The 25,993-nt window shown below is 47.2% G+C and overlaps 1 protein-coding gene across 4 annotated transcripts in view; it reads left to right on the top strand.

Moving 5' to 3' along the window:
• Slit3 (slit guidance ligand 3) overlaps positions 1 to 25,993 on the top strand; it is a 587,543-nt gene that overhangs the window by 458,460 nt on the left and 103,090 nt on the right. For all 4 annotated transcript variants that reach the window (XM_021178434.3, XM_029484039.2, XM_085829030.1 and 1 more), the window contains 3 exons: positions 9,725 to 9,796; positions 15,716 to 15,787; positions 20,338 to 20,409. In XM_021178434.3, the coding sequence (XP_021034093.1) occupies positions 9,725 to 9,796; positions 15,716 to 15,787; positions 20,338 to 20,409 (216 nt within the window). The remainder of the gene's footprint in view (positions 1 to 9,724; positions 9,797 to 15,715; positions 15,788 to 20,337; positions 20,410 to 25,993) is intronic.

Genomic DNA, 25,993 nt, shown 5'->3' with positions numbered 1-25,993 from the left:
CTATAGGCAGTGAATGTACCATCTCATCTATGCTACAAATCAAGTTTTGTTGGTCCACATGCATCCCTGTTTGTTGATACTTTAACTCATCCCTCAGGGCAGGATGGAGTAGTTATGACTGAGGGCCACATGGCATACACAGTGTAAAATGTATTCTGCCTGGTTCTCCTCAGAAGCATCTGCCAATCCCTAAACTAGGGTCAGACAGTGTCCATACCCTGGATCTCCTGCATGCCTTCTGTTTGGCATTTGGTAAAATAGTTCTCTGTGTTGACATTGGTCTTCTCACTATCACCTGATAATTGCAGTATTACATGCCAGCGGGTCGTCGTGAAAACCAAATGAAATGCTATATATATGAGGCACTCACTGGAGCCTCAGGGACGAGGCAAGGACCTTTCCAGTGGGGGTGGGAGCAGAGGAAGGAAAATGCTGAACTGATTTCATAGCTCCTTATCGTTTCTTATGAGATTTTTGTCCTTTAGATCTTCAGGTAGAGAGACACGATTGTGTATGTCTTGGCGTGTGTACAATTTTGAGCCTCTGCAGGAAGATATGTCCACGTGACTTAGCCTTGCCCATTTCCCTAGTGAATTAGAAAATGGTCATTGTCAAATTCTAGGACAAGTAGGGTATTACTCAGCACTGACCTCGAGCCACCTTCCTAAAAGCTCACAGTTGCCTTCGTTTCCTGTCTTTGCCATTATCGCTTCATGGAGGCTTCTACTGGAATCAACATGGGATGGAATCCCTTAATATGGAAGTTATAGAGTCCCTTGCCTCTTGGCTACACCATCACCTCCTCCCCTGTGTCTCTGTCTCAGCCTCTCCCTTTCATAGGCTTCTGCTATCAAGCCATTCTCACACATGGTCCATTCACCACTTACATTTGTGTGTTTGTGAGACAGTTTATCTGTTCTTGAAGAGATAGGCAAGATGTCTGCTTTTGTGCCCTATATATTCTAGAGAGATCAAATAATGAAATAATTCAAATGATAATCTTAAAGGTAGATGGTAGGGGGATGGGGAATGGAGCAAGGAAAGGAGTTGAAACAAGGGTAAAAAATCAAAATGACTATCAGTAAGATTGTTAGAGGTGGGGGTGTGCCGTACAAAAGCCCTAAGATGCGAGTGTGTCTGGTATACCAGGAGGCCATTGTAACTGAAGCACAGAAAGCAAGGGGGAGGTAGTAGGAGCTGAGGGGAGATGGGGGCCCACCATGGGCAGTTTAAGGACTTTGGTTGCACCCTGGTTGGTATGGGAAGAACCACACAGCTCACAAAAGTGGAGTCCTGGTTTGTTCCTCCTTCTGGTCTTCATCAGCTCTTCTCTGATTCTCTGCGCCAGCCCCAGAAGGCACAGGCTTGTCTGCACCACTCGCTGCAGGCAGGAGGGCTCTCTGCTATCCACACCCTGTGACATCACCACACGGTGGCTCCTGCAGCTGCCTCCTCCCAGCACCTGCTAAGGGGCATCACGCTGTAGCTGTAGCTGTCCACACTGCTATGCCCTGGAACGGGAGAGCATCCTCTTCTGGAGAGTCCTGGCTCACCTCTCCCTTCTGGCTTCTTCCTTGTTCATCTCCTGCTCCTGATTTTCTTTCCTTGTCCTCTTGGCCAAGATCCTAACTCAGATCTTGAAGGAAAGGTCCGGGTTAAACCATCAGGCTGTATCCAGGGACATTACCCCATACCACTCTGTCTTCCTCTTTTCCAGCTTCCCATCTGATCCCTGAGGGTGGAGCTCACAGCTCAGCTCAGGTCTCTCGAAGTTCAAAACTGCAGATGCGTACATTGAAAGTGTACCCTATATAGGCCAACGTTGATTGGACTCTTGCCTGGACGTTGACTATTAACATAAACATTGATAGACTAGGATGTTAGTATGAGAAGAGTCCTGAGTTTTTAACCACTACAAGATAAAGGCATCGTGTCAAGAACAATGGGATCGTTTTTCTATTTGAGCAAAACTGTCATTGTAAAGCAGCATCCAAACTGCCTCCTTACCACTGTTATGAAAAATGCCACTTACCTTACAAAGTGATGAACACTGTGGATAAAGAATATGTGCGTATTATACAATATACGTACATACATTGTATAGATTATCTTCTCTGGAAAATTTATACAAGATCTGCAAGGACCTAGCCTATAATATCAGAAAGACCAGGAATAGACAACTTAGGCAAGGTCTTTCCAAAGATAAGACAACAACCACAGAGTGCTTATAATGATATGATATGATATGCTCCAGCAGACCCCCACGCTACCTCTGGCCTTGGCTTGTAGCCACTGGCCAGTAACTTTTCTGAGCCTTGCTTTTCTCACTGGAGAACTACAGAGGATTCCTTGGCAGCACGGGCTGTAAGACACTTAGCCTTGCGTCCAACACAGAGGATATACCGTCAACCATCACCATTATTTCACAACCATAGCTACTGCAACATTACCACCACCTCTATTCTTAGTGGCAACAAGAGTTAGAAAGTATATTCTAGGAGGCACCTACTGAACAGGGCCCTCCATGAAGACGGTCGTTTCTTTAAGAGTAACGGTCAAGAGAATTGATTGCAGAGGATAGCTGTGTATGGTGTGACTTGAACTTGAGAGTAGCTTATTTTCATGCAAATCTATGCAGACATGATAATGAGGTTGCCCCTGCTTATTGGGCACCTACCATCTACCAGATGGATCACACAGGACTTTTCTCCCTGAGCTTGTTTCAGTCTCCTCTGGGATTAGACGAAGCTGGGAGATTAAAGCAGATGAATTAAGTCCCTGTGGTCCAGGACAGTAGATGGAATGGTGATGTGCAAGAGAGAGTGTGAGGTGGTGAACACCAGCAGGACCCATGCCCAGGCTTGGGAGCAGGTTAGCCCAAAGTCTCTGAGGCAGCTAAACTTGTAGCGGGGACAGAACGCCAGCAGATGCGGGATCTGAGGTGGAGAGAGAAGCAGAGTTGGAAGAGAGGAAGGCATCTCTGCAGAAGTGTGTTTGATTTATCAGCCCAGACACATCAGAACTTGGCCTTCTCTTTAATGTCAAGAATTCTACCTCTTGCCCATGGCCACCTATAATCCAGATTTATATCTCCTCACTTAGGAATGCTTGGAGCCAGACTCCCCACTCCCTCCTCTCAGTCTGTAGCCATTGTGGATTCTTTTAAATCACCTTAACCTTGAGAAATAGTCCATACATTTGGAAGGAGTGCCTATCTCTCATGCAAAGCAACCTGGCAGACTCTCTTAGATTTTTTTTTTTTTTCAGAGAAGTATGTGCTGGTCTCCTCGCATGCCGGAGCCAATTTCTCTAAAAATAGCTTTCTTCCAGAAAACCCACAGTGAAAGGGTTTGCTGTAGATTTTCCTCGAAACTCGGCTCCCATCAAGGGCACTGTTCACGTAGCTCCCTGGCCTTTCTCTGAACAGGCTCCAGCCTCCAGCCAGGAAAGATTCAGGGAAGAATCAGAGGCCCACACACTTCCATTCTTGGTCTGCAGACTCCCTCCTGTGCTTTCAAAAGCTCTCGAGGGAGCATTGGTATGAAGAATACCTTCTGAGTCCCAGCTCTGTCTTTCCCACGTGTCCTCTGAATCCTTGTGTGATGTTCTCCAGCGTCCTGTGTTCTTTGGAAGGAAATCTGACTTGGAGGGGAAAGACTGGAGATGTAGGCTTCAGCATGGATCTGTAAGGGAATGTTCGAGAGGAACACACAGCCCCGGTATCAACCTCATTGCCAGCTGACATGAGGGGACACTGGCTTAGCTAGACTTGAAGCTTACACAAGTTGTATAATTAAAAAACAATGACCAACCAATCAAACCAACAGCCAGAACACTGTAGAAATCAGGCATCTTGGACATGTTAGCGTTTAAGAGCACCAGACTTCTAAGGCACTGGCCTGAGTGGGGTGAAGTTAGGGTAAGGAGTAGGGAACAGATACTGGCAAAATGAAGAAACTGGTCAGGACAGAAGATGGTCCACAGCCTTAGGGCCAACAGCCTTGCACACGAATCCTGCTTTTGTCTCTTTCTTCAGGAACAATTCTTTTCTTTCCTTTCCTTTCCTTTCCTTTCCTTTTCTTTTTTTCTTTCCTTTCCTTTTCTCTTCTTTTCTTTTCTTTCTTTTTTTTTAAGATTTATTTTATGTATGAGGATGCCATTGCTCTCTTCAGACACACCAGAAGAGGGCATCAGATCCCATTATAGATGGTTGTGAGCCACCATGTATGTGGTTGCTGGGAATTGAACTCAGGACCTCTGGAAGAGCAGTTGGTGCTTTTAACCGCTAAGCCGTCTCTCCAGCCCTTCAAGCACATTTCTTAACATCTCCTGTCTGATTCAGGAATCGCTGGTGAGTGCAGGTTATCATACCTACCTAGAGACTTCCCATGAGGATTAAGCGGTATAATATAGAAGATTAGCACAGCCTTTGGAAGTTACTAAAAGTGGAATATGAAAAGCAAAGCCCTACGATAACATGGTTTAGTCTCAAGTTCCTACACTGTTCATTTTTCCTTAAGATTAAAAAGCATCCTCTGTGGCATCTGCACACATGCATCTCATAAGAAGAGCGCGTCTGGCACTGTGCCTGCTCCTCCCTCTGAGGTCCATAGGCAATGCCAGGTGTTCTGCAGACAGCCCATTAGAGATGGCATATGTCAGATTTGCCCGCATTCTTCATCTTTGCTGTGGACCAAACATGAATTAATGCAGGAGACCACACCCCACTGCTAAGAGCAAAAGTAAGGAATGGGAGCTACGAAGCTGGGCCCAGAGTCCACCTAGAAAGGGATTATCTTCAGCCCCGATCCAGGCAGAGTCAAGCATCAAGTGTGAGCTTCTGCACTCTCAGTTCCTGTATGTTCTGCAAGTGGGTGTCTCAGGATCACCTGGGAAACAAATAAACATGGGCTTGCCTTCCTTCTCCCAGATCTTGATATCCTAACAAGAGTTCCCAAATCAACATGCTCAGACATGACTCAATCCATAAAGTGACCACTGCTCACACAAGCCGTATAGAAAGTAGAGCATGGATCTGTGTGTCTATACCCCCCAGCCTTGGGGAGGAGCCAAGCATGCAGACACCTGGAGCTCATAGGCCAGCCGACCTAGCTGAATTCGTGAGCTTTGGGTTCAATGAGGGACCCTGATTCAAAAAATAAAGGTGGGGCTTGATGGAGGGAGATATCCAACATTAATCTCCAAATGCATGTACACGCATAACATGTGCACGTGAGTGCATAACATGTGCACGTGAGTATTCGAAAAGTTATCGAGCGGGGGTGGGGGGACTAGGAGCAGTGACAATTAAGACATTCTTTAGCTAGCAAGGACTGAGAAATAAAGGTAGTTTCCCAACCCTGCGATAGGAGTGCCTAGAGTTAAGGAGCTGGGAACTTGGGTCACAGCAGTCTGGCTTCCATTCATTAGCTATTGATCTTAAACAAAACGACTTCCAGGACTTTAACACAGTATAACAGCACTGCTTGCTCCATGGCACTGTAGATGGGGAAAGGTGAACCAGTATATGAAGGGCACCCTGTCTGACATTCAAAAGTTCTTGATAAAATACTAGATGTTCATCCTGTTGCCGTGGCTGCCAGTACCATCAGCCTCTCAGCATGGCTTCAGCATGTCCTTTCCAGGGTGACTTCTAGGCACACCCCCATACCACATATACCCCTGTACTCTGTCTGCCCTCATGATGACTTATGGATTGCCAGACGTATATTGTGTCCAGTCACATGTTTGCAAATGACATATTGTTAGGGGAGCACCTGAGCAACCAGGGCAAATCAATACGGTACGCAGGGGGCTGAAATCCCCATCAGATGTTCCCTTTCTTTCTGCCAGTGCAGGGGGATGTTCAGATGTTTGATTTGTATGTTTGTTTTTATGCTGGCTCTATTAAATCTGTTTGCAGCCTGAAGAATGTTTGCTAGACAAAGCAAGACACATGTGCCAGTTCTGAGAACCCTGAAACAGCTGTTGGCTTCAGACATTTCCTGAGATGTGACAGGTTTTGCTAATGCGCAGGCTTCTTTTGTTCTTTACAATGAAGCCATTTCACTGGGAGGCTCGATCGTTGTCTCCTTGTTCCCAGCTACAGGACTAGTGATGTGCTCACTCTCTTCAAGGTCCTTGCTCTGTGCGATAGTGTGGCTATGTGCATCCATATGTACCATGTGTGTCCTCCTGCTCCCCTGACAGGAGGACCAGTTTTCCTGACAGTGAATGAGAATAAATGGTTCAGTAAAACCAACCATTTAGTGGTTGAGAGTCAGGGCTTTGGAACCAGATGAATGTGGACCGAAACCCCTATTCTAGCCTCTCCTAACTATGGACTAGTGTCTTTGCCTCTCTCTGAGCTTCAGTTCTTCCATGTTTAGGGATAGGGCTTGGCGTGGTGGTACACACCTATAATCCTACCATATGAAAGGCTATAGCAAGGTGAGTGTAAGTCTTAGTCCTGCCTGGGCTACATAAGGAGATTGTGTCAAAAAAAAAAAATGGAGGAAAGGTAGGAGGTAGGGAGAAAACAGAGGTAAAACTTATCGATGCACCTTACAGATGTGTAAATATTAAGTCTGACATGCCATGAAAGCTTAAAGCCCAATGCCTAGCTAACATCTATATACTTGATACCTGTTAGTTCTTAATATTATCCATACCCTTGCCTTTGCTTTATTTAAGGAAAATGGGATAATCACAACTACCTCATCACCAAAGACTTCTCGCTGGCTGCCACCTGGGCCTGCCATGCCTTTGACAATCCATTAAGGGTCCTGTAGAAGGCTAAGAAATACAGACAAAGCCTATTCTTGGAGTAAAAACCTGAGGAGTGCAGGCAGGATACAAGCCAAGGTCTCTACCAGGGTTAATAGTCTAAGCTTGGAGTTCTTGTTTTCTGTTCAAACCTCATTTCCTTGCACTCCATATGCATAATAGATATTCATGGGGGGTACTTCCAGGAGCTCCCATGAAACTCCTAGTCCTCAGATGCTCTAATCCATTATATAAAATGAATATAAACTGTGCACATCCTCCTGTTACTATAAGTCCTCTCTCAAATACTCTCTAAGTACCAACACTGAGTAGCTGTTAGACTCTGTTGTTTAGGGAAGTCTCTCCATGTTGAATCAGATGCCTTTTTATTAATATATTTTAAGCACAGTTGGTTGAGTCTATGAATGGCGATCCCACAGATCCAGAGAGCTGACGAGTGTTCATTTCCTGTCTTTTCATCTCTGCCCCATCTTCCCTCGGCTTTGAGACCCTATCCACTGAGCACAGACATCCATGATGTCAGTAGGCCTTAATGTCTGAGACTTCCCATGACTTGGAAAAAGCCTCTATTTACCCATTTTCATAAATATGGACAAGCAGTGTGACCGACAGATAGGAAAAGGGCTCATTCATCCCACCACTGACTCGCTGTGTCCTTTTTGACAAGCTCTTTGATTCCTCCAGGTTTCCTTCGCCTTGTTTACAAATGAGCCAGTACAGCTCTCCTCGTAAGAATAAGGGTTCTCAGAAATAACAGACATAAATGCCAGCACACCATTAATAATAATACTCTATAATAATGATCTTGATTATTATAGCAATGGAATTCAATTCTGTGGTGGGCTGCCTTGAGCTCTGTCAACAGAGTCTTAAAGTCCTTGAGGCCGGTGTCACATCTTGCTCCTTTCTTAGTATTTGCCCAAGTGGAGTCTGGCTGATTGTAAACTGCACAGAGATAACAGAATTCATATCCAGCATTGCTTCACATAGACAGGCTTGTAGACGTGAGTTCCCCTGCAAAAAAAGAAAAAAGGGTCACTATCCTGGTGAACAGTGGTTCTCTCCAAAGGCAGAAAACTATAAAGTCCCTTTCCTGAGTGGCAGTTGACTCACAGGATACTTTGGAGAGCTTGTGGTGCCCCAGAGATCCATGGAGCTATTGCCTTGGCTGAGAATTCCCTGCTGAATTCTCTACTCAGTCGGAAAAGGAGAATGTCCTTGGAAAGTCTGTCAAGGCATCCTCTGCGGGTGACTGTATCCAGTAGCCCATGATCCCACAGTCCCAATGGCAAGCTTTGGTGACTCACCACCAGTCAGCCAACTGGGCCTCCGTCCAGCCTGTCTATGACTGCAGTCCCGGGAAAGTGCCCTCCCCACCCCCTCCAACAGGGCACAAAGGCATTGCTAACAGACTGTGGCAGTCTCATTTGTAAACCGTGTTCATCCAGCAGCCAAGAAAGATCAGCCCTGATGCTCTCCGTTCTCACCCGCCCTTCCTCTTTGGGCTCCCACTCGTTCCCCCTTCCTTTTGCCTAGAGAGTGATTTGTCTGTGTTATGGGTAGGCCTGACAAACCAGTCCACATTAGCAGCTGAGATGTTGTTTGAAATGGCAAAATTGCTGGCAAACTGCTCCATTAGCGGTTCCAGTAACAAATACTCCGTTCCCCCAATGAAGATGAGATCGTGGAGGCACAAATTAATACGACTGTCTCCCCCACTCTGCAGCGGGGATTACTCTTCAAGATGAATGGGTCCTCCCTGCCAGAAGTGTGCATCCGCTAGACATAGCCACTGAGGGAGCCAGTCCCTCCCCTCTCTCTCTCTCTGGCACCCCACACACCCCTTCCAAACATTCTTATTCATTCATTCATTCTCTCTTTCTCTGTCTTTGTCTCTCTCTGTCTCTGCTCTCTCTGTCTCTGTCTCTGTCTGTCTCTGTCTCTGTCTCTCTCTCTCTCTCTCTCTCTCTCTCTCTCTCTCTCTCTCTCTCTCTGTGTTTTCTCAGCTGAGGGTTTGGGGAGCAGCCACACCAAATGAGGAGTTGATGAAAAGATTTGCACCTTCGGGAGAAGGGAGATGGATGGGGCTGGGATGCTAAGTCCTCAGCCTAGGCTCTGGTATCATTCATCATCATAATAGAGTGTCCCACCTGCTGCTCATGCCTGTTTCCCACTATACCAGTCCTTAGTGGTGGGAAGGCATTTGAGAGATGACATAATAAGACTGCAAAAGCTCTCTCAGTCCCCATCGCCCCTTCTCTCCCCAGGAAGTTCTGGGCTCTGGACCTGCACCATCTTATTCTTCCCAGAGTCCTACGAGTGGAAGCATTCGAGAAAGTCCATATAAAGTATGTGATACACTTTCCAGCAGCTTCTCAGGGGTCTAGCCTGGGGTCTGAGACTTCCAGGGTCTCGGGCAGTTGGTTTGAGGAGTGTCAGACTGGAAGCCTAGAGACTTTAAGGCAGTTTCTCCACAATATTGAAACTGCCGAATGAAGCGAGCTGCTGACAGTTCTGCCCATTAGCTGTGTGGTTGGGATGTCACCTATAGAGTGTCGTGGTACCATGGCAGGGAAACACAGCTGCCCTGTGGTCCATCTCTCTCTTCTTTCTCTTCATGATATGCACTTTTTCTCAACTCTCTGTTCTAGTTACTTCCTGCAACATTCTCTGAAGAACACAGCTGCCACCGAAGGCAGCTGACAATAGCAAGCATCGAAGCTCCCGGAAAGTCCTCCTAGCTTTCTCCAGTAGCTCTTGGGCCCTTGGATGATGCTCTATAGGCCAAAAGCTGAATGCTGTGGCTATTTCAGTGTTTGTTCTGCCTCCCACAATCAGGATATGTGCCCTGTGCCCTTGTGCTTTGTCCCCAAGGCCCTCAGTGGTCCCTTGTTGATAAGTGGTTGATTAACTGGCTCTTCTCTGCTCTCTTCTCCAGACGCCTAGAACAGAACTCCATCAAATCCATTCCTGCAGGAGCCTTCACCCAGTACAAAAAACTGAAGCGAATGTGAGTTTCCCTTGGGAAGAATTTGTCACACTGTTTCCATGGGAGGGTGGTTGGGTAGAGGGCCTTAACAGTGTGGACTCCGTATCCTGAAATTGATAGATGGTATCCACTCCTCTCAGACAAGTCTCAGCTGGTCTGAGATTGTGAGAAAGTGTTATATACCCCTGGTAAGGGTTGTGAGCTTCAAGCCGGGTATGGTGGCACACTCCTTTAATCCCAGCACTTGGGAGGCAGAGGCAGGCAGATTTCTGAATTCAAGGCCAGCCTGGTCTACAAAGTGAGTTCCAGGACAGCCAGGGCTATACAGAGAAACCCTGTCTTGAAAAACAAAACAAACAAAACAAAACAAAACAAAAGGGTTGTGAGCTTCAACGTGTAGTGCTAAGAGCCTCTCTGACCAGAGACAACTGAAATTATCTTTGTGAGAGAAGCACGTGAGCTGCCCCACCCCCACAGCCATATTAGCCAACTTTAATGTCCTTGGCTTTGATGATATCAACAGTCATATGATAGTGGCTTCACAATCTCCTGTACCTCCATCACTAACATCCCTACAACCATGCAGACACTCATATAATTAATACTTAAGTGAATGGTTGCTATAATGCCAGAATCTGGATGGAGCCATCAACAAAAATGGAAGCTACCTTCATGGAGGCTCTACTTCGGTTGGGAGAGCACAGACAATAAGGAAATAAGTATTAGAAACCGATACACTGTCATAGGCAACAGTAGGGGCAAATGAAAGGCATGGAAATTGGGCATGGTAGTTCATAGCCAATGAGGAGGAGTAATCAAGGGAGATTCAGGAGTAAAGATTGTTAGGAGGGACAGGTAAAGGCTAGGTCACATGGGCAGTTGAGACCACAGTAAAGGCTTTCCCTTCTGAGCTAGTCCTGGAGTTTGTGCCCAACATATGGGCATATGGTTTAAAGTCACAGTCATCTGAGTTGATCCATGGTCAAAACGAACACTACCTACAGTTACTGGTACCACACCCCTGACTGCATCTCCCTACCATGGCAGCCTGAGACAGTACCCCTGCATCTTCCCTGCCATGGGGAATCACGTGATTATATGAGTCACACGATGACTGTGAACCTTCTCTGTGAGTTACTCAGCCCGGAAGTATTTGAAAGGAGGCAAATTGGATTTGGGAAATGACCTGTCACAAAGCTTACAGTTCCAGAGGGAGACCTCTTTTCCTTTCTCTATGTTGGGAACCATTAGCCTCACCCGGTACACAGCCTGCTGTTCTCGTTCCCCCAGAGACTGAGAAACGTGCATGGACCCCATCCTTGTTTTCCTTGTATGCCAGGCCTGTTTGTTGATTTCCCGGGACTGGGAGAGAGGGTCTCCTGACTCCTTTCCTGTTAAAAAGCAAATATGTCCACGAAACAGTGGCCTCAGGAGGCTTACCCTCAGATCTCGGGAGGCCAACCTCCTATCTCCCTGAAAAGCTAAAGCACACAAGATTTTCTCTCAGTGTAATTCCAAAAGTGGACAGCAGCACAGTGAGGCAGCTCAGAGCTCTTGCTCCTCTCTCCCCTTGACAGCATCCTTTCTGGAAGAGCTGTATAAATATAGCCCTTAATATTTAAAATCTTGGGTCATTAATCTCCATGGTATCCATGCTTCTCCCGCTCGCACTCTGTGTACCCCCAAATTCATGTTTAAAGCCCAGCATGATTATGCAGCCAGATAGTAATTTTGGTGAAAAATGACAAGTTCAGTTACTGCCCTCAACCTATAGCTCCTGCATGATTTAAGCTACTGTTCTAATTTTTTTGTGAAGTCTAGGTAATTTAGAGCTTGACTGTGTTTTACTGTCCTTTCTCCATGCTCTTGGAGTTGCCACGATCGGCACATTCAAAATTCATAAGACCTTATCAGTCAGGGCCTGGAAAGTGAATTTAATTTTTGATCACTTCTGATGCTACTGATGTTTATTATGATGCCCTGCAAAGGTGTGGGAGGAGGCAAAGGAATCCACTTTCTTGACCAATAGAGCTTCAGAAATACAGACTGGTGTTTAATGGTGTGGGCTCAGTTGAGTCAGATGAGAATTGATTTGAGACCCTAATAATGACTTCCTCCTAGGTGGCCATGAGTAGTTTATACTTAATATTTAACAGAAGGAAAGCCCTCCCTTCTTGTGACTGAACCTGTCCTGGGTCTCACTTTAAAAAATTGAATTATCCATGAATCATTAGCTCTAGTCCTATCCATCACAATAATCATGTAATGATCATCACAATAGTAAAATAAACACTGCCTGGGAGAAACCTCTATCAATGTACATCCCTATCAATGTAGAGATGGGGTACTAGAGACCCTTTCCTGATTTTATAGAGTTAACTTGCTGACAGTTCACACCAGAGGGCAATTGTGTGCTGTTCTGCTAAGATTGTGCTTCAGGAGTTCTTTGAAGCCAAGTGTGGTGCACAGGCCTATGATCCTTACTCAGGAAGTTGAAGCCTGCAGATGGTGAACTTGAGGCCACCCTGAAAGCATAGTCAGACTATGTCTCAAAAACAAATGAATTCTTTCATTTGCATGCATAGGTTGTAAGATTTCCTAGTATCTTACTCTCTTATTCCATCCTATCCCTTATACATAGTGGACTTTTCCTCCTCGGATGCAGCCTGGAAAAGCCATTTTCTCTTAGTCATCTCTCCATGGGACTGAGTGCGTCTCTGACTAGATTCTGAAACACTTGTAGTATGACCTAGGGGTCTCCTGCATGCACGTTTCTTATAGATTTAACAAATATACAAATTTATGAGTGCTCCTAACACTCAGATTAACAAATCCGACCCTGCGGTTTGAGCCTCAGCCAAAACTGACTGCTCTGTGACCAGCACAGTGACATCAAGAACAGCCTTGAGCTAAATTAAAGGTCTGAAGATAGAGCTGTCCACTCTTTACCCAAATGCATACGTCAACTCCTTAGCAGCTTGGGGTCCTTAACCTCCCAGAATGGTTGTTTCTTCCTGCACACTTACTTTCTGGAAGTCCTACACAGGCTCACTTATACATCACATACCTGACTTTTCTTAAGGACAGGGGTTCATTCTTGTTCCCAGTTTGAAAGGATACAGGTACTGGAGAGATAGCTCAGCAGTTATGAACACTGGCTTCATAAGACCTGAGTTAGATTCCCAGCACCGGTGAGACCAGGAACCATCTTCTTGTACAGTTGCAGGGAGTCTGACACTCTCTTCTGGCCTCTGCAAATACATGGTGTGCAGACATAGATGCAATCAAAACACCCATACACATATTTTTTTTAACTAGAAGGGATACAGCCCATCTTAGTGGGAAAGGCATGAATGTAGAGGTAGAAGATGGCCATTTGAGTCAGTAGTCATGAAGCAGAGAACGATCGATGAATGCTAACCCTTGGCTGGCTTTCTCCTTTTCCCCTTTATTCAGTCAAGAACTATTGAATGGTGCCACCCACATTCAGGGTCCACCTCAACCAGAGGTGTGTCCAGATACAGTCAGGTTGGTGGTGGAGATTGACCAGCATATCCATGAGTCTAAATTTCCACCTCAGAAAAGCAATAGGTAGGATGACCATCTAAGGGCCAGGGTGGAGATGGAATGCTGGTGCCAGAGATGTCGGTCCAATGGTAGAGAATCTCAGGTGGGCAGGAGGAAGATGCTCAAAAGATGTATCCTATACCATGATGGCTGTAGTTATTAACAATGCATTGAAATGTTCTGAGGGTAGCTTTTAAGTATCCTCGCAAGTCATACTCAATGATTTCCTGGGTTTTGGATGTGCCAAATAGCTTGATTTATCCATTCCACAGTGAGCACATATTCCAAAACATTACAAATACATTAATGTATATAATAAAAACTGGGGGTGGGGGTGGGGAACCCTAGTGATCATCCACAGTGTCTATTCCTACCAAACAATCACTTTTCTGGCTCCCATCATCCATCACTTCCAAACCAGAAGATACCTCACTTCATGTTACTGCCCAAAGAGGTTTGAGCCCGAAGCTCTAATTGTGAACTAAAAGTCCAGTCTGTCTGCCACACAGCCAAGGCAGAGATCTTTCCCAGTGGCTGGGGGACTTCCCATCTGCTAGAGGTCCGAGCACCAAGAGTCGACATCCCACAAGAGGGAAAGAGTCAAAGTGGGGCTCCTCTCTCATGTGAGCAGACCCTGTGTATTGTTTTGAAGTGCTTCACTAGGGAGCCACCCTGAGGGTGAGCAAGATTAGGATAATCCAGGGGATCTGTTTGTTAAGACCCTTACACAAAAATGGAGCACTGAAGAAAAGCCCAGTGTAAGCTGGCGAGTTTGCCAGCACAATCTGGATTTGTTTGAGGCGATCTCGTCAGCTAAAGGGATAAACCAGACAGCTGTGCAGAAGGAGCCTTAACCTGGGAAATGGCTTTCAACTTACAGGCTGCGGAATCAGGAGATAGGGGAGCGTGGCCTTTTCCTAGGCTGTTAGGCATAGGAGGGAGGAAGGCAAAGCTACTCCTTTTGTGAGAGTTGAAGAGGCTGGGCAGCTGGGTGTTTGGCCACCCCAGAGGCCGTCATTTACCAATCTTCTCAGATGTGCTTTTTTTCTCAGTATCCACTTGTCTCCTCCTTGTTGGCCTGTGAAGCCCTCAGCCCTCCTTCTCCCACACAAAAGCAAGGACCCATTGATTTATTTTGTTGAGCGAAAGGAACTGGAGAGGTTTCTTGTCGCAGGAAATTGGTGCATCTCTCCTGCCAGTGACAGGGGCCCAGAGGCCAGCCCTGAGCTAATAACTCTGAGACAAAGCAGTCCCCCTCCACAAGGGCCATCAGCAGGAACCTGTGGATGGGCTCTCACTGGGATGCAGAAAGGATACAGCAGAGGGCTCCCTGCACCTGCCAGACCAGACTAGCTATTGGACCTGCAACTCTGAGACCAAGCTAAGCCAATGCCTAGAGCTTTCAAGGCCAGGCGAGCCACTGCACCTGCCCCTTTGAGGCCAGACTAGCCATCAGGTGCACTGTGTTTGGAAGATTTCTCTAACATACAGTAGCCCTCTGAAACTCTGGATGTGTCATCTCCCTGGGCTTGTTCCCAAGTGAGGAGCACTCCCAGTCAGTGACAAGGCCAAATCTCTGAGAGTCTTATGATTTGCTTGTATCACAAGGCTGAGAGGATACATGATCCTTGCTCAGAGACTCCTGCAGATCAGGAATGAGAAATGACGGGGAAGTGAAATGCCACCAGTCTTTCAGGATGATACTCACTACTGCGGTACACAACGAGAAAGTGATGCAGAAAGAAGCCTGGCCTGGCCTGGGGTTGGGCGGGAGCTATGCTGCTTGGTCTGCTCTGTTAAATACTTGATAATGGCACCTAAGACCAAGCCCTGGCTTGAGGTTGCTTTTGGTTTGGGGGTTCATTTTTTTTTTCATTGCTGTTGCTTGTTTTTGTTGTTTTCGTTTGCTTTGTGGGAGGGTTGTTGGGGTTTGGTCAGGTTTTATTTGTTTCGTTTTGTTGAAACGTGTCACTATGTAGCCCAGGCTGGCCTCCAACTGCCAATCTCCTGCCTTTGCCCCCAAAGTGTTGGGATCACAGGGCATCAGCACACCCAGAATGCACAGCTTCTGGATGTACCTTTACACCTAACCAGTAGTGACCAACATATTCATATCCTTCTGTGACAGGCAAGACTTAAGTGGGCATTTCTTAGTTTTGCCCAGGAAGACATACAAAGGCAGTATATATTACCCCAGCAGTAGGAGAGGTGTTCTTTGGGCACTGCCCCTGTGCTATAAGTAAATAAATTGGTTTGACTGATCAGTTAATCTGTACCAGTTTTGAATGGCTGAACTGCGGGGTGCATACTTCAGGAAGAGCGTTATCACACCTATGAGCCATGTTCTCAGACTTTTCCCATTAATGTTTTCAGAGACATCAGCAAGAATCAGATATCGGACATAGCTCCAGATGCCTTCCAGGGCCTGAAATCACTCACATCGCTGTAAGTGGGGCAGGGGTGGGAGGCGCGGCCGTATTTTTTCAGGAGGTGTTTATCAAGGCTTTCTGTTGCCTTACACACTTGTGGCAATCTGGTAAAAGAAACAAATATTTCTTCGGGGGAAATTGATCTTGGGGAATATTTCTACAACTCACATGCATTATTTTTATTGATTAAGTGCCCGGCAGCTTTCCCAGTTATTGGCTTCTCATTCGAATGCATCTTTGACTCTCACCTCACTTCCCCTCCCACCTCATGCTGCACAGTGCTGTCTCAGGGGACACAGGGAAGAGAGAATGGTAATGTATGTCTGAGATGAGGACCATGGCTCACCTCCTCTCTTCCCCCCCCCCATTTCTCCCCCTCCCCTCCCTAGCATCTGTGGCCTGTCCAGGGAAGGCAGAATTTCCTTTTTTTTTTTTTCTGATTTTCTTGCTATTTCCAACCTTGCGGTCTTTGTTTAGAAAAGATCCACCCCATCTCATCTCCTATACTTTCTTGGGTTTTTAAAACCCTTATTTAGCCCAGTGCTGAGATAGGAAAAAACAAACAAACAAACAAACCTACCTTGCCCACCAAGAGCCACTAGACTCCCAGAAGGTGTGGTTTGTCCTCAGTGCCTCAGCGGCTCACTCAGGGGATGGGCAGCCACTTGAGCCTTCTCTGCATGTTTTCTCAGGCAGAACGAAGATTCCCTTCCTTGCCTGACAGACTCAATGATTGACATATCACAGTAATGACAATAATTGACAGCACTGACCAAGTGCTGATGGTGACCAGGTACCCTTGTAGGAGTCTTAACAGGGCAAATCCTCACAAAAACATAGACCCTGGGACCTACTGCCAGGTATCTAAGCTCCTTCACTGTTTTTGTTCCCATCTGTAACCCTGGCAGCTCACACTGTATCTGGCACACGGTGATTAAAGAAACGATTAAGGAAGCAGAGTACCTGCTGCTCGAGCATAGGCCCTGAGGCAGCATCTCCAGCATCCACAGAGCACGAGGGTGCAGGGGACAGGGGACAGGGGCAGGGCTAGATCTCAGGAGTTCATTGGTCACCCAGGCTAGCTGAACTTGGGAGCTCCAGGTTCACTGAGAGGCCCTGTTTCCAAAGTAAAATGAAAAGCAATAGAGGAGGGTAGTTGATGTGAGCTTCTGGCCTTCACACATCCACCCAGGGGAGCAAACCTGCCCCTGACATGCCACCCCTATAAACTGAATACTGGCCTACATCACAGGAGGAAGGGACAAGAGATGACATGCTAATTTAAATGAAAAAACACTTATCTAAAAACACACTAATGAGTGTGGGAGATAGGGTTTGAGCCCAGTGTGTTTGGGCAGAATTTCTCTCCTGATCTCCATGCTGGGGAGCCCTCTCGATATAATGTGGAAAGTATAGCATCCCATACAGTGACAGCTTCATCAACTGATGTATTTATGTCATCTGGTGCCTTGTTCCCTCTGACACCCCAGACAATAAGGTGGGGTGGGGGGGGGGGTGCTCACAGGCGTGCTATCTGTGTTTCGCCTCTTCACAGCCCGCTTGCCTAGTTTATGAGCATGCAGGTTACGGGATGCACCTAGCCTCCCATCCCACTGAGCAGAGGCCGAGGACAGGAAGTCCCTGATTCAGCTGGTGTCTGCTGCCTGCTGAGTAAATTAGTTTCATTTATCGAATAGAACATCTGGCTGGGATATCAAAGACGGGGCGGTGCGTGAGATTAGTGTCTGCTTATTGTGATGAGTGTCACAGAGTAGAGGAGAGCAGAGAGGGCCCACCAGGCCCCCAGGATCCCACCCCACCCCTTCCATTCTCCTTGTCTGCTCTCCTTTAGCCAAGCTTTGGGAACTGTCTTTCCATAGTGGGATGGCTCTTGTCTTGCAGAAGATACTGTGAGACAGGAAATCAACATACCGATAGTGAACCTGGAAGTGTTCCTACGCAGTAAGGGAAGCACCTCTGAGCTCTTGCTTATCCGTCCTCCATTTAGCAGATGCCTGCTGGGTAAGGGAGCAGCAGGGTTGGAGGCATTAAGAATGTGACCAGCTCTCAGGGCTCCTGAAGCTGACAGTGTAGGGTAAAGGGGTGGAGAGCCCTTATCCCAGGCCTGTTCATTCTTCCAGATATTCATTCAGTGGACGCTCACTGTACTAGACCTTGCTCTTTCTCCATTCTAGAGACCCAGCCATGGGCATGCCCTGTAACATCAAAACATTCACGAGAGCTAAAGGGGGAACCTAAAAACTGAACCTAGAGGGGCTGGAGCGATGCCTCCGCAGGGAAGAGCACTGGCTGCTCTTCTAGAGGACCAGGGTTCAATTCCCAGCACCTTTCCGACCGTTCACTCTACACACTGTAATTCTGGTCTCAGGGGATCTGGCGTGCTCCTCTGGCCTCAGCAGGCACCAGGTGCACACATGGTGAACAGATACTCAAACAGGCAAACCACCCATACGTATAAAATGATAAAATAATAACAATAAACTAAGCCTAAATAAATGTATAAGTAACATAACATAAAGCAGTAAGTGCCCAGGAGAAGCAAACTGAGAAAATAGATGGTTGGGAATCTTAATTAAAACACTTAGGAGCCATCTCCAGAGGGATTGCTGCTTGGGCTCAGACATGAAAGGCTTGTGAAGGGAATAAAGATTCAAGACTGAGGCTTCAGGTGGGAAGCCACTCACCAGCAGGCCAGCACCTTTGAGATTGATGCACAGGCAGGTGGCTGACCCAACTGGTTTGAGGATATTCCATGCCAAGGAGTGATGGGTTGTATGAAGACTCCTACCCCAGAATTCCCAGCACCCCCAGCATCCCCAGCACCCTAGCATCCCCAGCATCCCCGGTACCTTAGCACCCTAGCATCCCCAGTACCCTAGCATCCCCAGCATCCCCAGCACCCTAGCATCCCCAACATCCCCAGCACCCTAGCATCCCCAGTACCCTAGCATCCCCAGCATCCCCAGCACCCTAGCATCCCCAGTACCCTAGCATCCCCAACATCCCCAGCACCCTAGCATCCCCAGCATCCCCAGCACCCTAGCATCCCCAGCATTCCCAGCACCCTAGCACCCTAGCATTCCCAGCGCCCTAGCATCCCCAGCATCCCCAGCACCCTAGCATCCCCAACATCCCCAGCACCCTAGCATCCCCAACACCCCCAGCACCCTAGCACCCTAGCATTCCCAGCGCCCTAGCATCCCCAGCACCCCAGCATCCCCAGTACCCCAGCACCCCCAGCATCCCCAGCACCACAGCTTCCACAGCACCCCAGCACCCCAGCACCCCAGCACCCCAGCACTTGCACTCACACACAGCAACTTCTGCCACTCTGGAAGTGCTGACATCCATCGAGAGGAGCAGGCAGTGGCATTACTACATTTGGCACAGTGAGCAGTGGGACATTAATATGAATTACAAATGTGAGCCCGCGCCATCATGCTGACTTCTATTTAGTCATTAATTTGTTGGAGCATTAATGAAACACACCCGCAGGCTGATGGAGAACTCACTCTTCACTCCCAGTGGCTTCTGGAAGTGGGGGAGACAAGCTTGTTTCACTCATTTGCCATTCAGTCCTCCTAAAATTTTGCCTCCTCAAATGACTGTCAGCCTAGATCCGTGATCATGGACTTAGACAAGAGAAGAGGTTCTAACAGAAGGGAACCAAGCCCTCTTTATATATGTTTCCTGATCAAAGAGGAGGCTGGACCCCTCAGACATAAAAAAAAAAAAAAATCTGCCATGAGATGAGAGAGAGGCCCAGAGAGTCTCAGTTCCAGGATTAGAGATCTGCAGGGTGCTGGTCTTTCCCAGGCTTCTCAAGTCACCAAACATTAAGGCAGAAATAGTGAGCAACAGTGTAGGGGACACCGTGAGTCTGAACAATGAAATGAAAAAAAAAAAAATGAGTTCCTTCCTTCCTAGATCTGAAAGGAAAGGACAGGTGGGTGGAGAGTGGAAGCTGCCATCATGAAATTTCTCAGACGATGAAACTTCTCAGCCTCCCCATTGAGCCAGGCCTCAACTCAGCTATGCCTGCACCATCTGGAGATGCCCCCGCATGCCCAAAGCCCTGCTGTCTAGATGGATGATGTAAAACAAACTCAGCTCAGGAATTCCTAGGATGCAGTGGGGTATTAAAAGGAAACATTCTATAGGCTGGCTCAGACTAATCAATACCCATTGAAGACACAGGCTGGCCTGCCACACTACTTATTTACTGTGGGGCGCCAGTCATGCTCACTCGAAGCTCAGGAGTACTACAAAGGGCTGCTTCTCCCTTGTGGGGGTGATGGACTGGGCTGGGCAGGGCTGGGCTGGGCTAGGCTGGGATGCAGTAGGATGGAGCCTGCTGTACCTCACCTCCAGCACAGCATCGCCCCCCCCACAAGGCCCCACGGCACAGGATGGACTGCCTGTCTCTCTCAGCCATAAGAGGAAGCGATGAAGGTGGCCGACCAGGAAAGCAGGTGGCCTGAGATCTTGCCCCTAGAACTGACCCCCTTTGCATCCTGCTGATTCCTGTCATCTGCTTCCTTCTAGGGTACTCTATGGGAACAAGATCACAGAGATTCCCAAAGGACTGTTTGACGGGCTGGTGTCCCTGCAGCTGCTGTGAGTAAGAACTGTCTACTTGCATCCCTGGGACTGTTCTTATAGACTGGAAGTGTTAAGCCATGCTCTGGAGAAGTCTTTGGACTTTATACCTATCATACAGACACCAAAGCCTCTGTGTATTCTATCTCACCTCTCCAAGGCATTCTTGTCACCAGAGAGGCAGAGTTGGCACAGAACGCCAGGGCCAGTACACAAAAGCCTGCCTGATACAGTCCAGAACCCTGACCCCAGCATGCTTCATGACTTGAGAGTAAGAAAGAAATTGATGTATTTAAAGAGATGGACTAAGAATTTAGGGAATCAAACCTTCCTGAGGCAAACTCTACTCTGAAAGCTGAAATAGCCGCCCATAGCAGGCATGCGACCTTAAGAAGGGCGTGGGTAGAGAGACGCCATTAGCGATGAGCATAACCAATCTGCAGTGTGACTCTCTGGCAAGATAAGATGAGGGGAAAATGTTTATTTCATTTAAAGGAAGTTTTAAGCTCTGGGCTTATTTATTTGCATTTATTTCATTCTGGTCATTGGCGCTTAAATGTTTGAAGAAGATAATTGAACTCTGATATGGAGAAAGAAAGAAAGGAACTTAGCTTATTTCAGAAGATGTTTTTCATGAAGGAGGGCCATCCCTGGTTACTGCTCAGGTAGCTGGTGTGCTATGGTCATGTGTATGTGTGTGTGTGTGTGTGTGTATGTGTGTGTGTGTGTATGTGTGTGTGTGTATGTGTGTATGTGTGTGTGTATGTGTGTATATATGTGTGTGTATATGTGTGTATGTATGTGTGTATATGTGTGTGTATGTATGTGTGTGTGTGTGTATGTATGTGTGTGTATTTATGTGTGTATGTATGTGTGTGTATGTGTGTGTGTGTGTTGTGTCCTATAAGCATGGGAGAATGTCAACTCTCAGAGAGGTAAATGGCTTTGCCCTGCTTCACACAGCAATGTAAGTGTGGAGAGTGGGTAGATTCTCCCTGGTCAGATGTCTCTAAAGGTTCCTGGCTCTCAGAATGACAAGATTTCAGCATTGGAGTACAAGTAGATTTGTATGTAAGTATCTTCTTTTAAAAAATCACCTCCAAGCCAGACAAGGAGGTGGCTACCTTTAATTCCAGGGCTTAAGCTGAAGCAAAAGAGTCATGAGTGGGAGTTCAGGCTCACTACACTTGGTCCATGAGGGAAGAAGGAAAAAAGCTCTATCACCTCTACTTTCCAATAAAGAAGAGGTTCCCAGGCTCTGCCTCCCTTGTACCATGAGGAGGAACCAAAATATAAGTTTATGGACCAGGTGGTCCAGCCAGATCTCCGAAAGGGTGGGAGACATGGGACCAAGAGCACTAAATGGTGGGTTGGAAACACGTGACTTTGGCTTGTAAGGACACTTTAGAAAAGAAATGACTTCTCTGCTTCTCCACATTGCAGACCTTCACACCCTAAACTCCCATGTCCCTGGACAGATTGTCCCAGGATATAAAACAGTGCAAGTCATGTAGGAATAAACTGTCCAAGTTTCTGGGCTGCAGATCCAGCAAATAACCATCAGATTAGTTTGACAAAACTAAGAACGAGAGAGAGAGAGAGAGAGAGAGAGAGAGAGAGAGAGAGAGAGAGAGAGAGCCCTGTCTGTTCCCTGCATCTTCCTGTCTCTTCCTCTACTTTTCTCTCATTCTGTCTGGCTGTAGGCTGGCAAATCTGTGTGCAAAGGTCCCAGCCCCTTTGTGGCTCTTTAAGGCTGTTTTGTAGAATAGCATGCCAGGGCTCTGCAAGGATCTCGGTGTTTCACAGATGGTGTTCTTTGCTCCTAACAGAGAAACTAAGTTACAACCGCTACCAGGAGGCTGGTTAACTCTAGCCATTAATCCCCAGGAGAAAAATAACAATAGCATCTGCCTGGAGGTGGATTTAGGGGTTACTGTGTCCAGCCAGGCTGTTGTGAATGACCTTGAATGATATGCATTAGAAGAACAATGTCATGCCCATTTACACTAAGGAAAGTGGACTGGGCATCAAAGGGCCAGCGTTGTGAATGGTGTTTATCAAAGATTCTAGAACGGCATATTTTTAAACAAAGAAAATATGTCTCTGCTATAAGCTGACAGCAGTCGGGAGGTTATGAGCCCGCCCCTCCCCGCCCCAGGCTGTGAAGGCAGTGCCAGCTGAACAGCATCACTTTGAGCAGATGGAACTGACTGGCTAGGGGGTAAAGACAATGCGTCTCCCTCTATGGAGACCAGGAGTTGACACAACTCAGGCTGGCTGGCTTTCCAGAAGGAACCCGCGGGCAGGGCTGGAGTCCATCATCTCTGGTTCTGACCTGCTGTTGAGCAGTTGGAAAGCAGGTCCCCATTAGATCAAATTTAGGGTTCAGCGGGCTGTAGATTGGATTTTTCCTCATTTGGCTGGAGATTGTCTGATAAGAAGGCTCTGATTAGAATACCCTGGTTGACTGGGTAATTTCATCTCCTTTGACTCAGAGGCAGAGCATGGGAGTGTTGTCTCCTCCGCCCCTCCTCCCTCTCTCCTGAATGATTGATTGGTCAGTCTCTAGGGGAAATGTCCCTTCCATGCCTAGAGGTCCTGGATATTCTCTTTTCTGGAACTTGTTGTGACACTAACAGGGACCAAGTGGATGTTTGTTCTTGGCTATTCTGCCCCTCCCTCCCTTCCTGACTGCTCTGGACTTAGCTGCCATCCTTCCAGCGATGCCCAGTTTAGGATGTACCCAGCCATCCCACTAGGGCAATTTGCTTGCCATGCTCCTTTGGACAGACAGTCAACACCAATAGTACAGTATCCTAGGCACTTTCAGAGACTGCACCAAACGGGTTTATACAGGCAAGCTTCAGCAGTCCTTGGAGTTGACCCTGAACTTGATACATTGTCTTCTGAATCTTCCCAAGAGCTGCATCCTTAGCTGAACTTACAATGTCTCATATCAAACGAACCTCAGGGCTGCACGCGTGTGTGCACGCGCGCGCGCACACACACACACACACACACACACACACACGGCTGGTACTACAGTCTCACCATGCCTTCTTTAGATGTTTCTGAGTAGCTAAGGTACCTCCCTAATTAATTAATTAATTAATTAGGATTAATTAATCCTAAACAGGTCCATTCAGTCCGGCAGTCTTCACTGTTGTTGGAGATGTAAGACAGTCTATCAGCTTCCTTGTTAAACCAGACTGCCAGGAAGGAGGTTGGGTGATAGAGGGAGACACCTGGGAAGCCATGGTTAGAACAGAACGTGTCACCTGCTTGTAATCCTGACTACTTTCTCTTGACCCCCCATGAGCTCTCAGGACATGGGAGGTGACAGCTGTCTGATCGGGGTGGGCAGCCATCGGATAGGATGTCCTGAGATCCTGCACTCTGTAACTCAGAGGCCCGTTGTCTCCAAGGCAGGGAAAGCAGTCAGTATGTCACTAGGGCTGTTGTTTCCTTCTCTGATGGGCAGCTGCAAGCTGTGCTGTCACCGCTTTCCCTGGGGAAGGGAGCATTCATTTAACACTCATTGATCTCATGGCATGGCCCAGAAAGTTGCTGGAATCAGGGAGCCATCAGAGATGCAGGCTTTTCAACCTGCTCCATGAGGATTTTTAAACCAAAACCAGACTGTCTTCAGCCTGGAAGAAGTTAAGACAACCCGGGCACCTGTTCAATTTTCTTGGAAGAGAGACAGAACCATTTGAGGTTCTTGAAGTTTGCCAAGCAACATGCCAATTACAGAACACTGAGCATAACTTCACTCCATATAGATTACATCCCCTCACCAGCACGTCACAGGTACTTTCCAATATGCTGCTATCCAAGACATCTAACAGCGATTGAGCACTTAATAAGCCCGGGACTGGTGCTAAGCAGTGGCAGACGCAGAGTCTCATTTAATCTTCTTGACACTGCTACAAGGGAAGTATTTTGATCGAGGCCCATTTTACAGACTGGAAACTGGGGGTTAATTAACTTGGTGTTGATCACTCATATCTAAGTTGTAGGGCCAGGAATCTAGGAGCCCTTGTTTCCCCGAGACACAGAAATGAAGCTGTGTGAAGGAAAGAGTCCTCTCCTGTGACAAAAAGAGTTCCGATTCAGAAGTTGTTTTTAAGGGAACAATTCTCCCCCTTCTTATGAATCTGGCGCGTCCTAAGAAAAACCCTAACTCCTAGAATGTTCCATGTAAATGGTTCTGTCTTCTTGAAGGCTTGATTGGTCACCAGGTGGCAATCAGGAAAGTGACCATCCCGATAGATGGGGGTCAGGAAAGTGACCACCCCAATAGGTGGGGGTGGCGCAGCAAGCAGAGCTAAAACAGGCAAGGTCACTGCACTGCCTCACAGACAGGTCATAGCTGTCCCTCTCTAGGCTCTGGGTCTCAGCTCTCCTCTGATTCTCTTAGAAAACCCCTACTGAACCCTGCTCCTAGGGCCCTCCTGTGTCACTGGAGTGGATAGATAGGAATGTTGCTCAGACAGGCCACCGGATGGCGATGCTGTATGCTGCATGCTTTTGTTTCATTTCCATCTGGAGTCACCATGACAACCCCAGGCCTGTGACAATAGCATAGCCATTATCGGGAGAGAAGGAAAGTGTTACCTTTGCCACCTTGGGAGCTGGAAGGTTCCTCCTGTGCCCTGCTATGAGTGTTTGGCATAATGTGGATCATCAGAGCATCCCCTGACAAGCTCCAGGAAGAGCCTGGCCGTGGCCAGAGAACCTCTGTACTGTGGCAGGAGAAATCAGTCATGTCTTCTTCAGTCCGGCGTCAGCAAGTTACTGAAGGTCAAAATTCATTTCCCATATTTCATATGGGAAGGAAGCATGAAAAGAGATTAGTCCCGTTACACTTAGTGGATAAAGAAATTTAGGATGGCAGAGGGTTAATTCTAATGAAATAAAAGAGAAGACAGGCATATTAATGAGAGAAGGATGCCTGGAGATCCTCCAGCTTAGTCAGGGGTCCATAATAGCTCCCTTAATTGGTCTCGGTACTAATATTTTATACCCATGTGTAATAGCAAGTACCTCTCTAGAGACATGTAGGACACTTTTAATGGCAAAGAGTCTTTCTAACACTTCCTTTAAAAAGTGTTCTCCCCTGAAGGAGCCAAAGAAAAGGTCATGCTGGAGGCCCTTGGTGCCATCTTTCTCCTCATGTGGAGCTGCTGCATGCCCTTGTTTGTCAAAGAGTAAGTGACTTGCAAGTTCAGGAAAAGAAAGTTCACAATGCTGCCGTTCTGGCTGGATTCATCCCTGTCTCCCACAGGGATAGTTCCTGGAAGCGTTTCACCCTTTCTCTTGGAAAGCCCACTGCACTCTGTCTGGACACTGGTTTTCTGAGAAGGCCTTGCATTCTCGGGCATCTGGAATTTTCTCTTGACATCTTCAGCAAACACTCTGTAAGAGGCAGAGTAAGGCAACCTTTTCCCGCAGACCTTTGAGCAGGTGTAGAGAATATAAATACGACCCAGAATGATAGCTCTGGGCCCCTAAATCAACACGTGGCTGGCTGGAGTTGCTAAGGTGATTTTAATGCAATTTATCACTAAACCTAACTCCAGATGTTTGTCTTGCCCAAATC

The sequence above is a fragment of the Mus caroli genome, unplaced genomic scaffold (assembly GCF_978045245.1).
Source record: "Mus caroli unplaced genomic scaffold, Mus_caroli_1 scaffold_13, whole genome shotgun sequence".
In the NCBI taxonomy this organism is placed as follows: Eukaryota; Metazoa; Chordata; class Mammalia; order Rodentia; family Muridae; genus Mus; species Mus caroli.
This window is presented reverse-complemented; position numbering and strand designations above follow the sequence as displayed.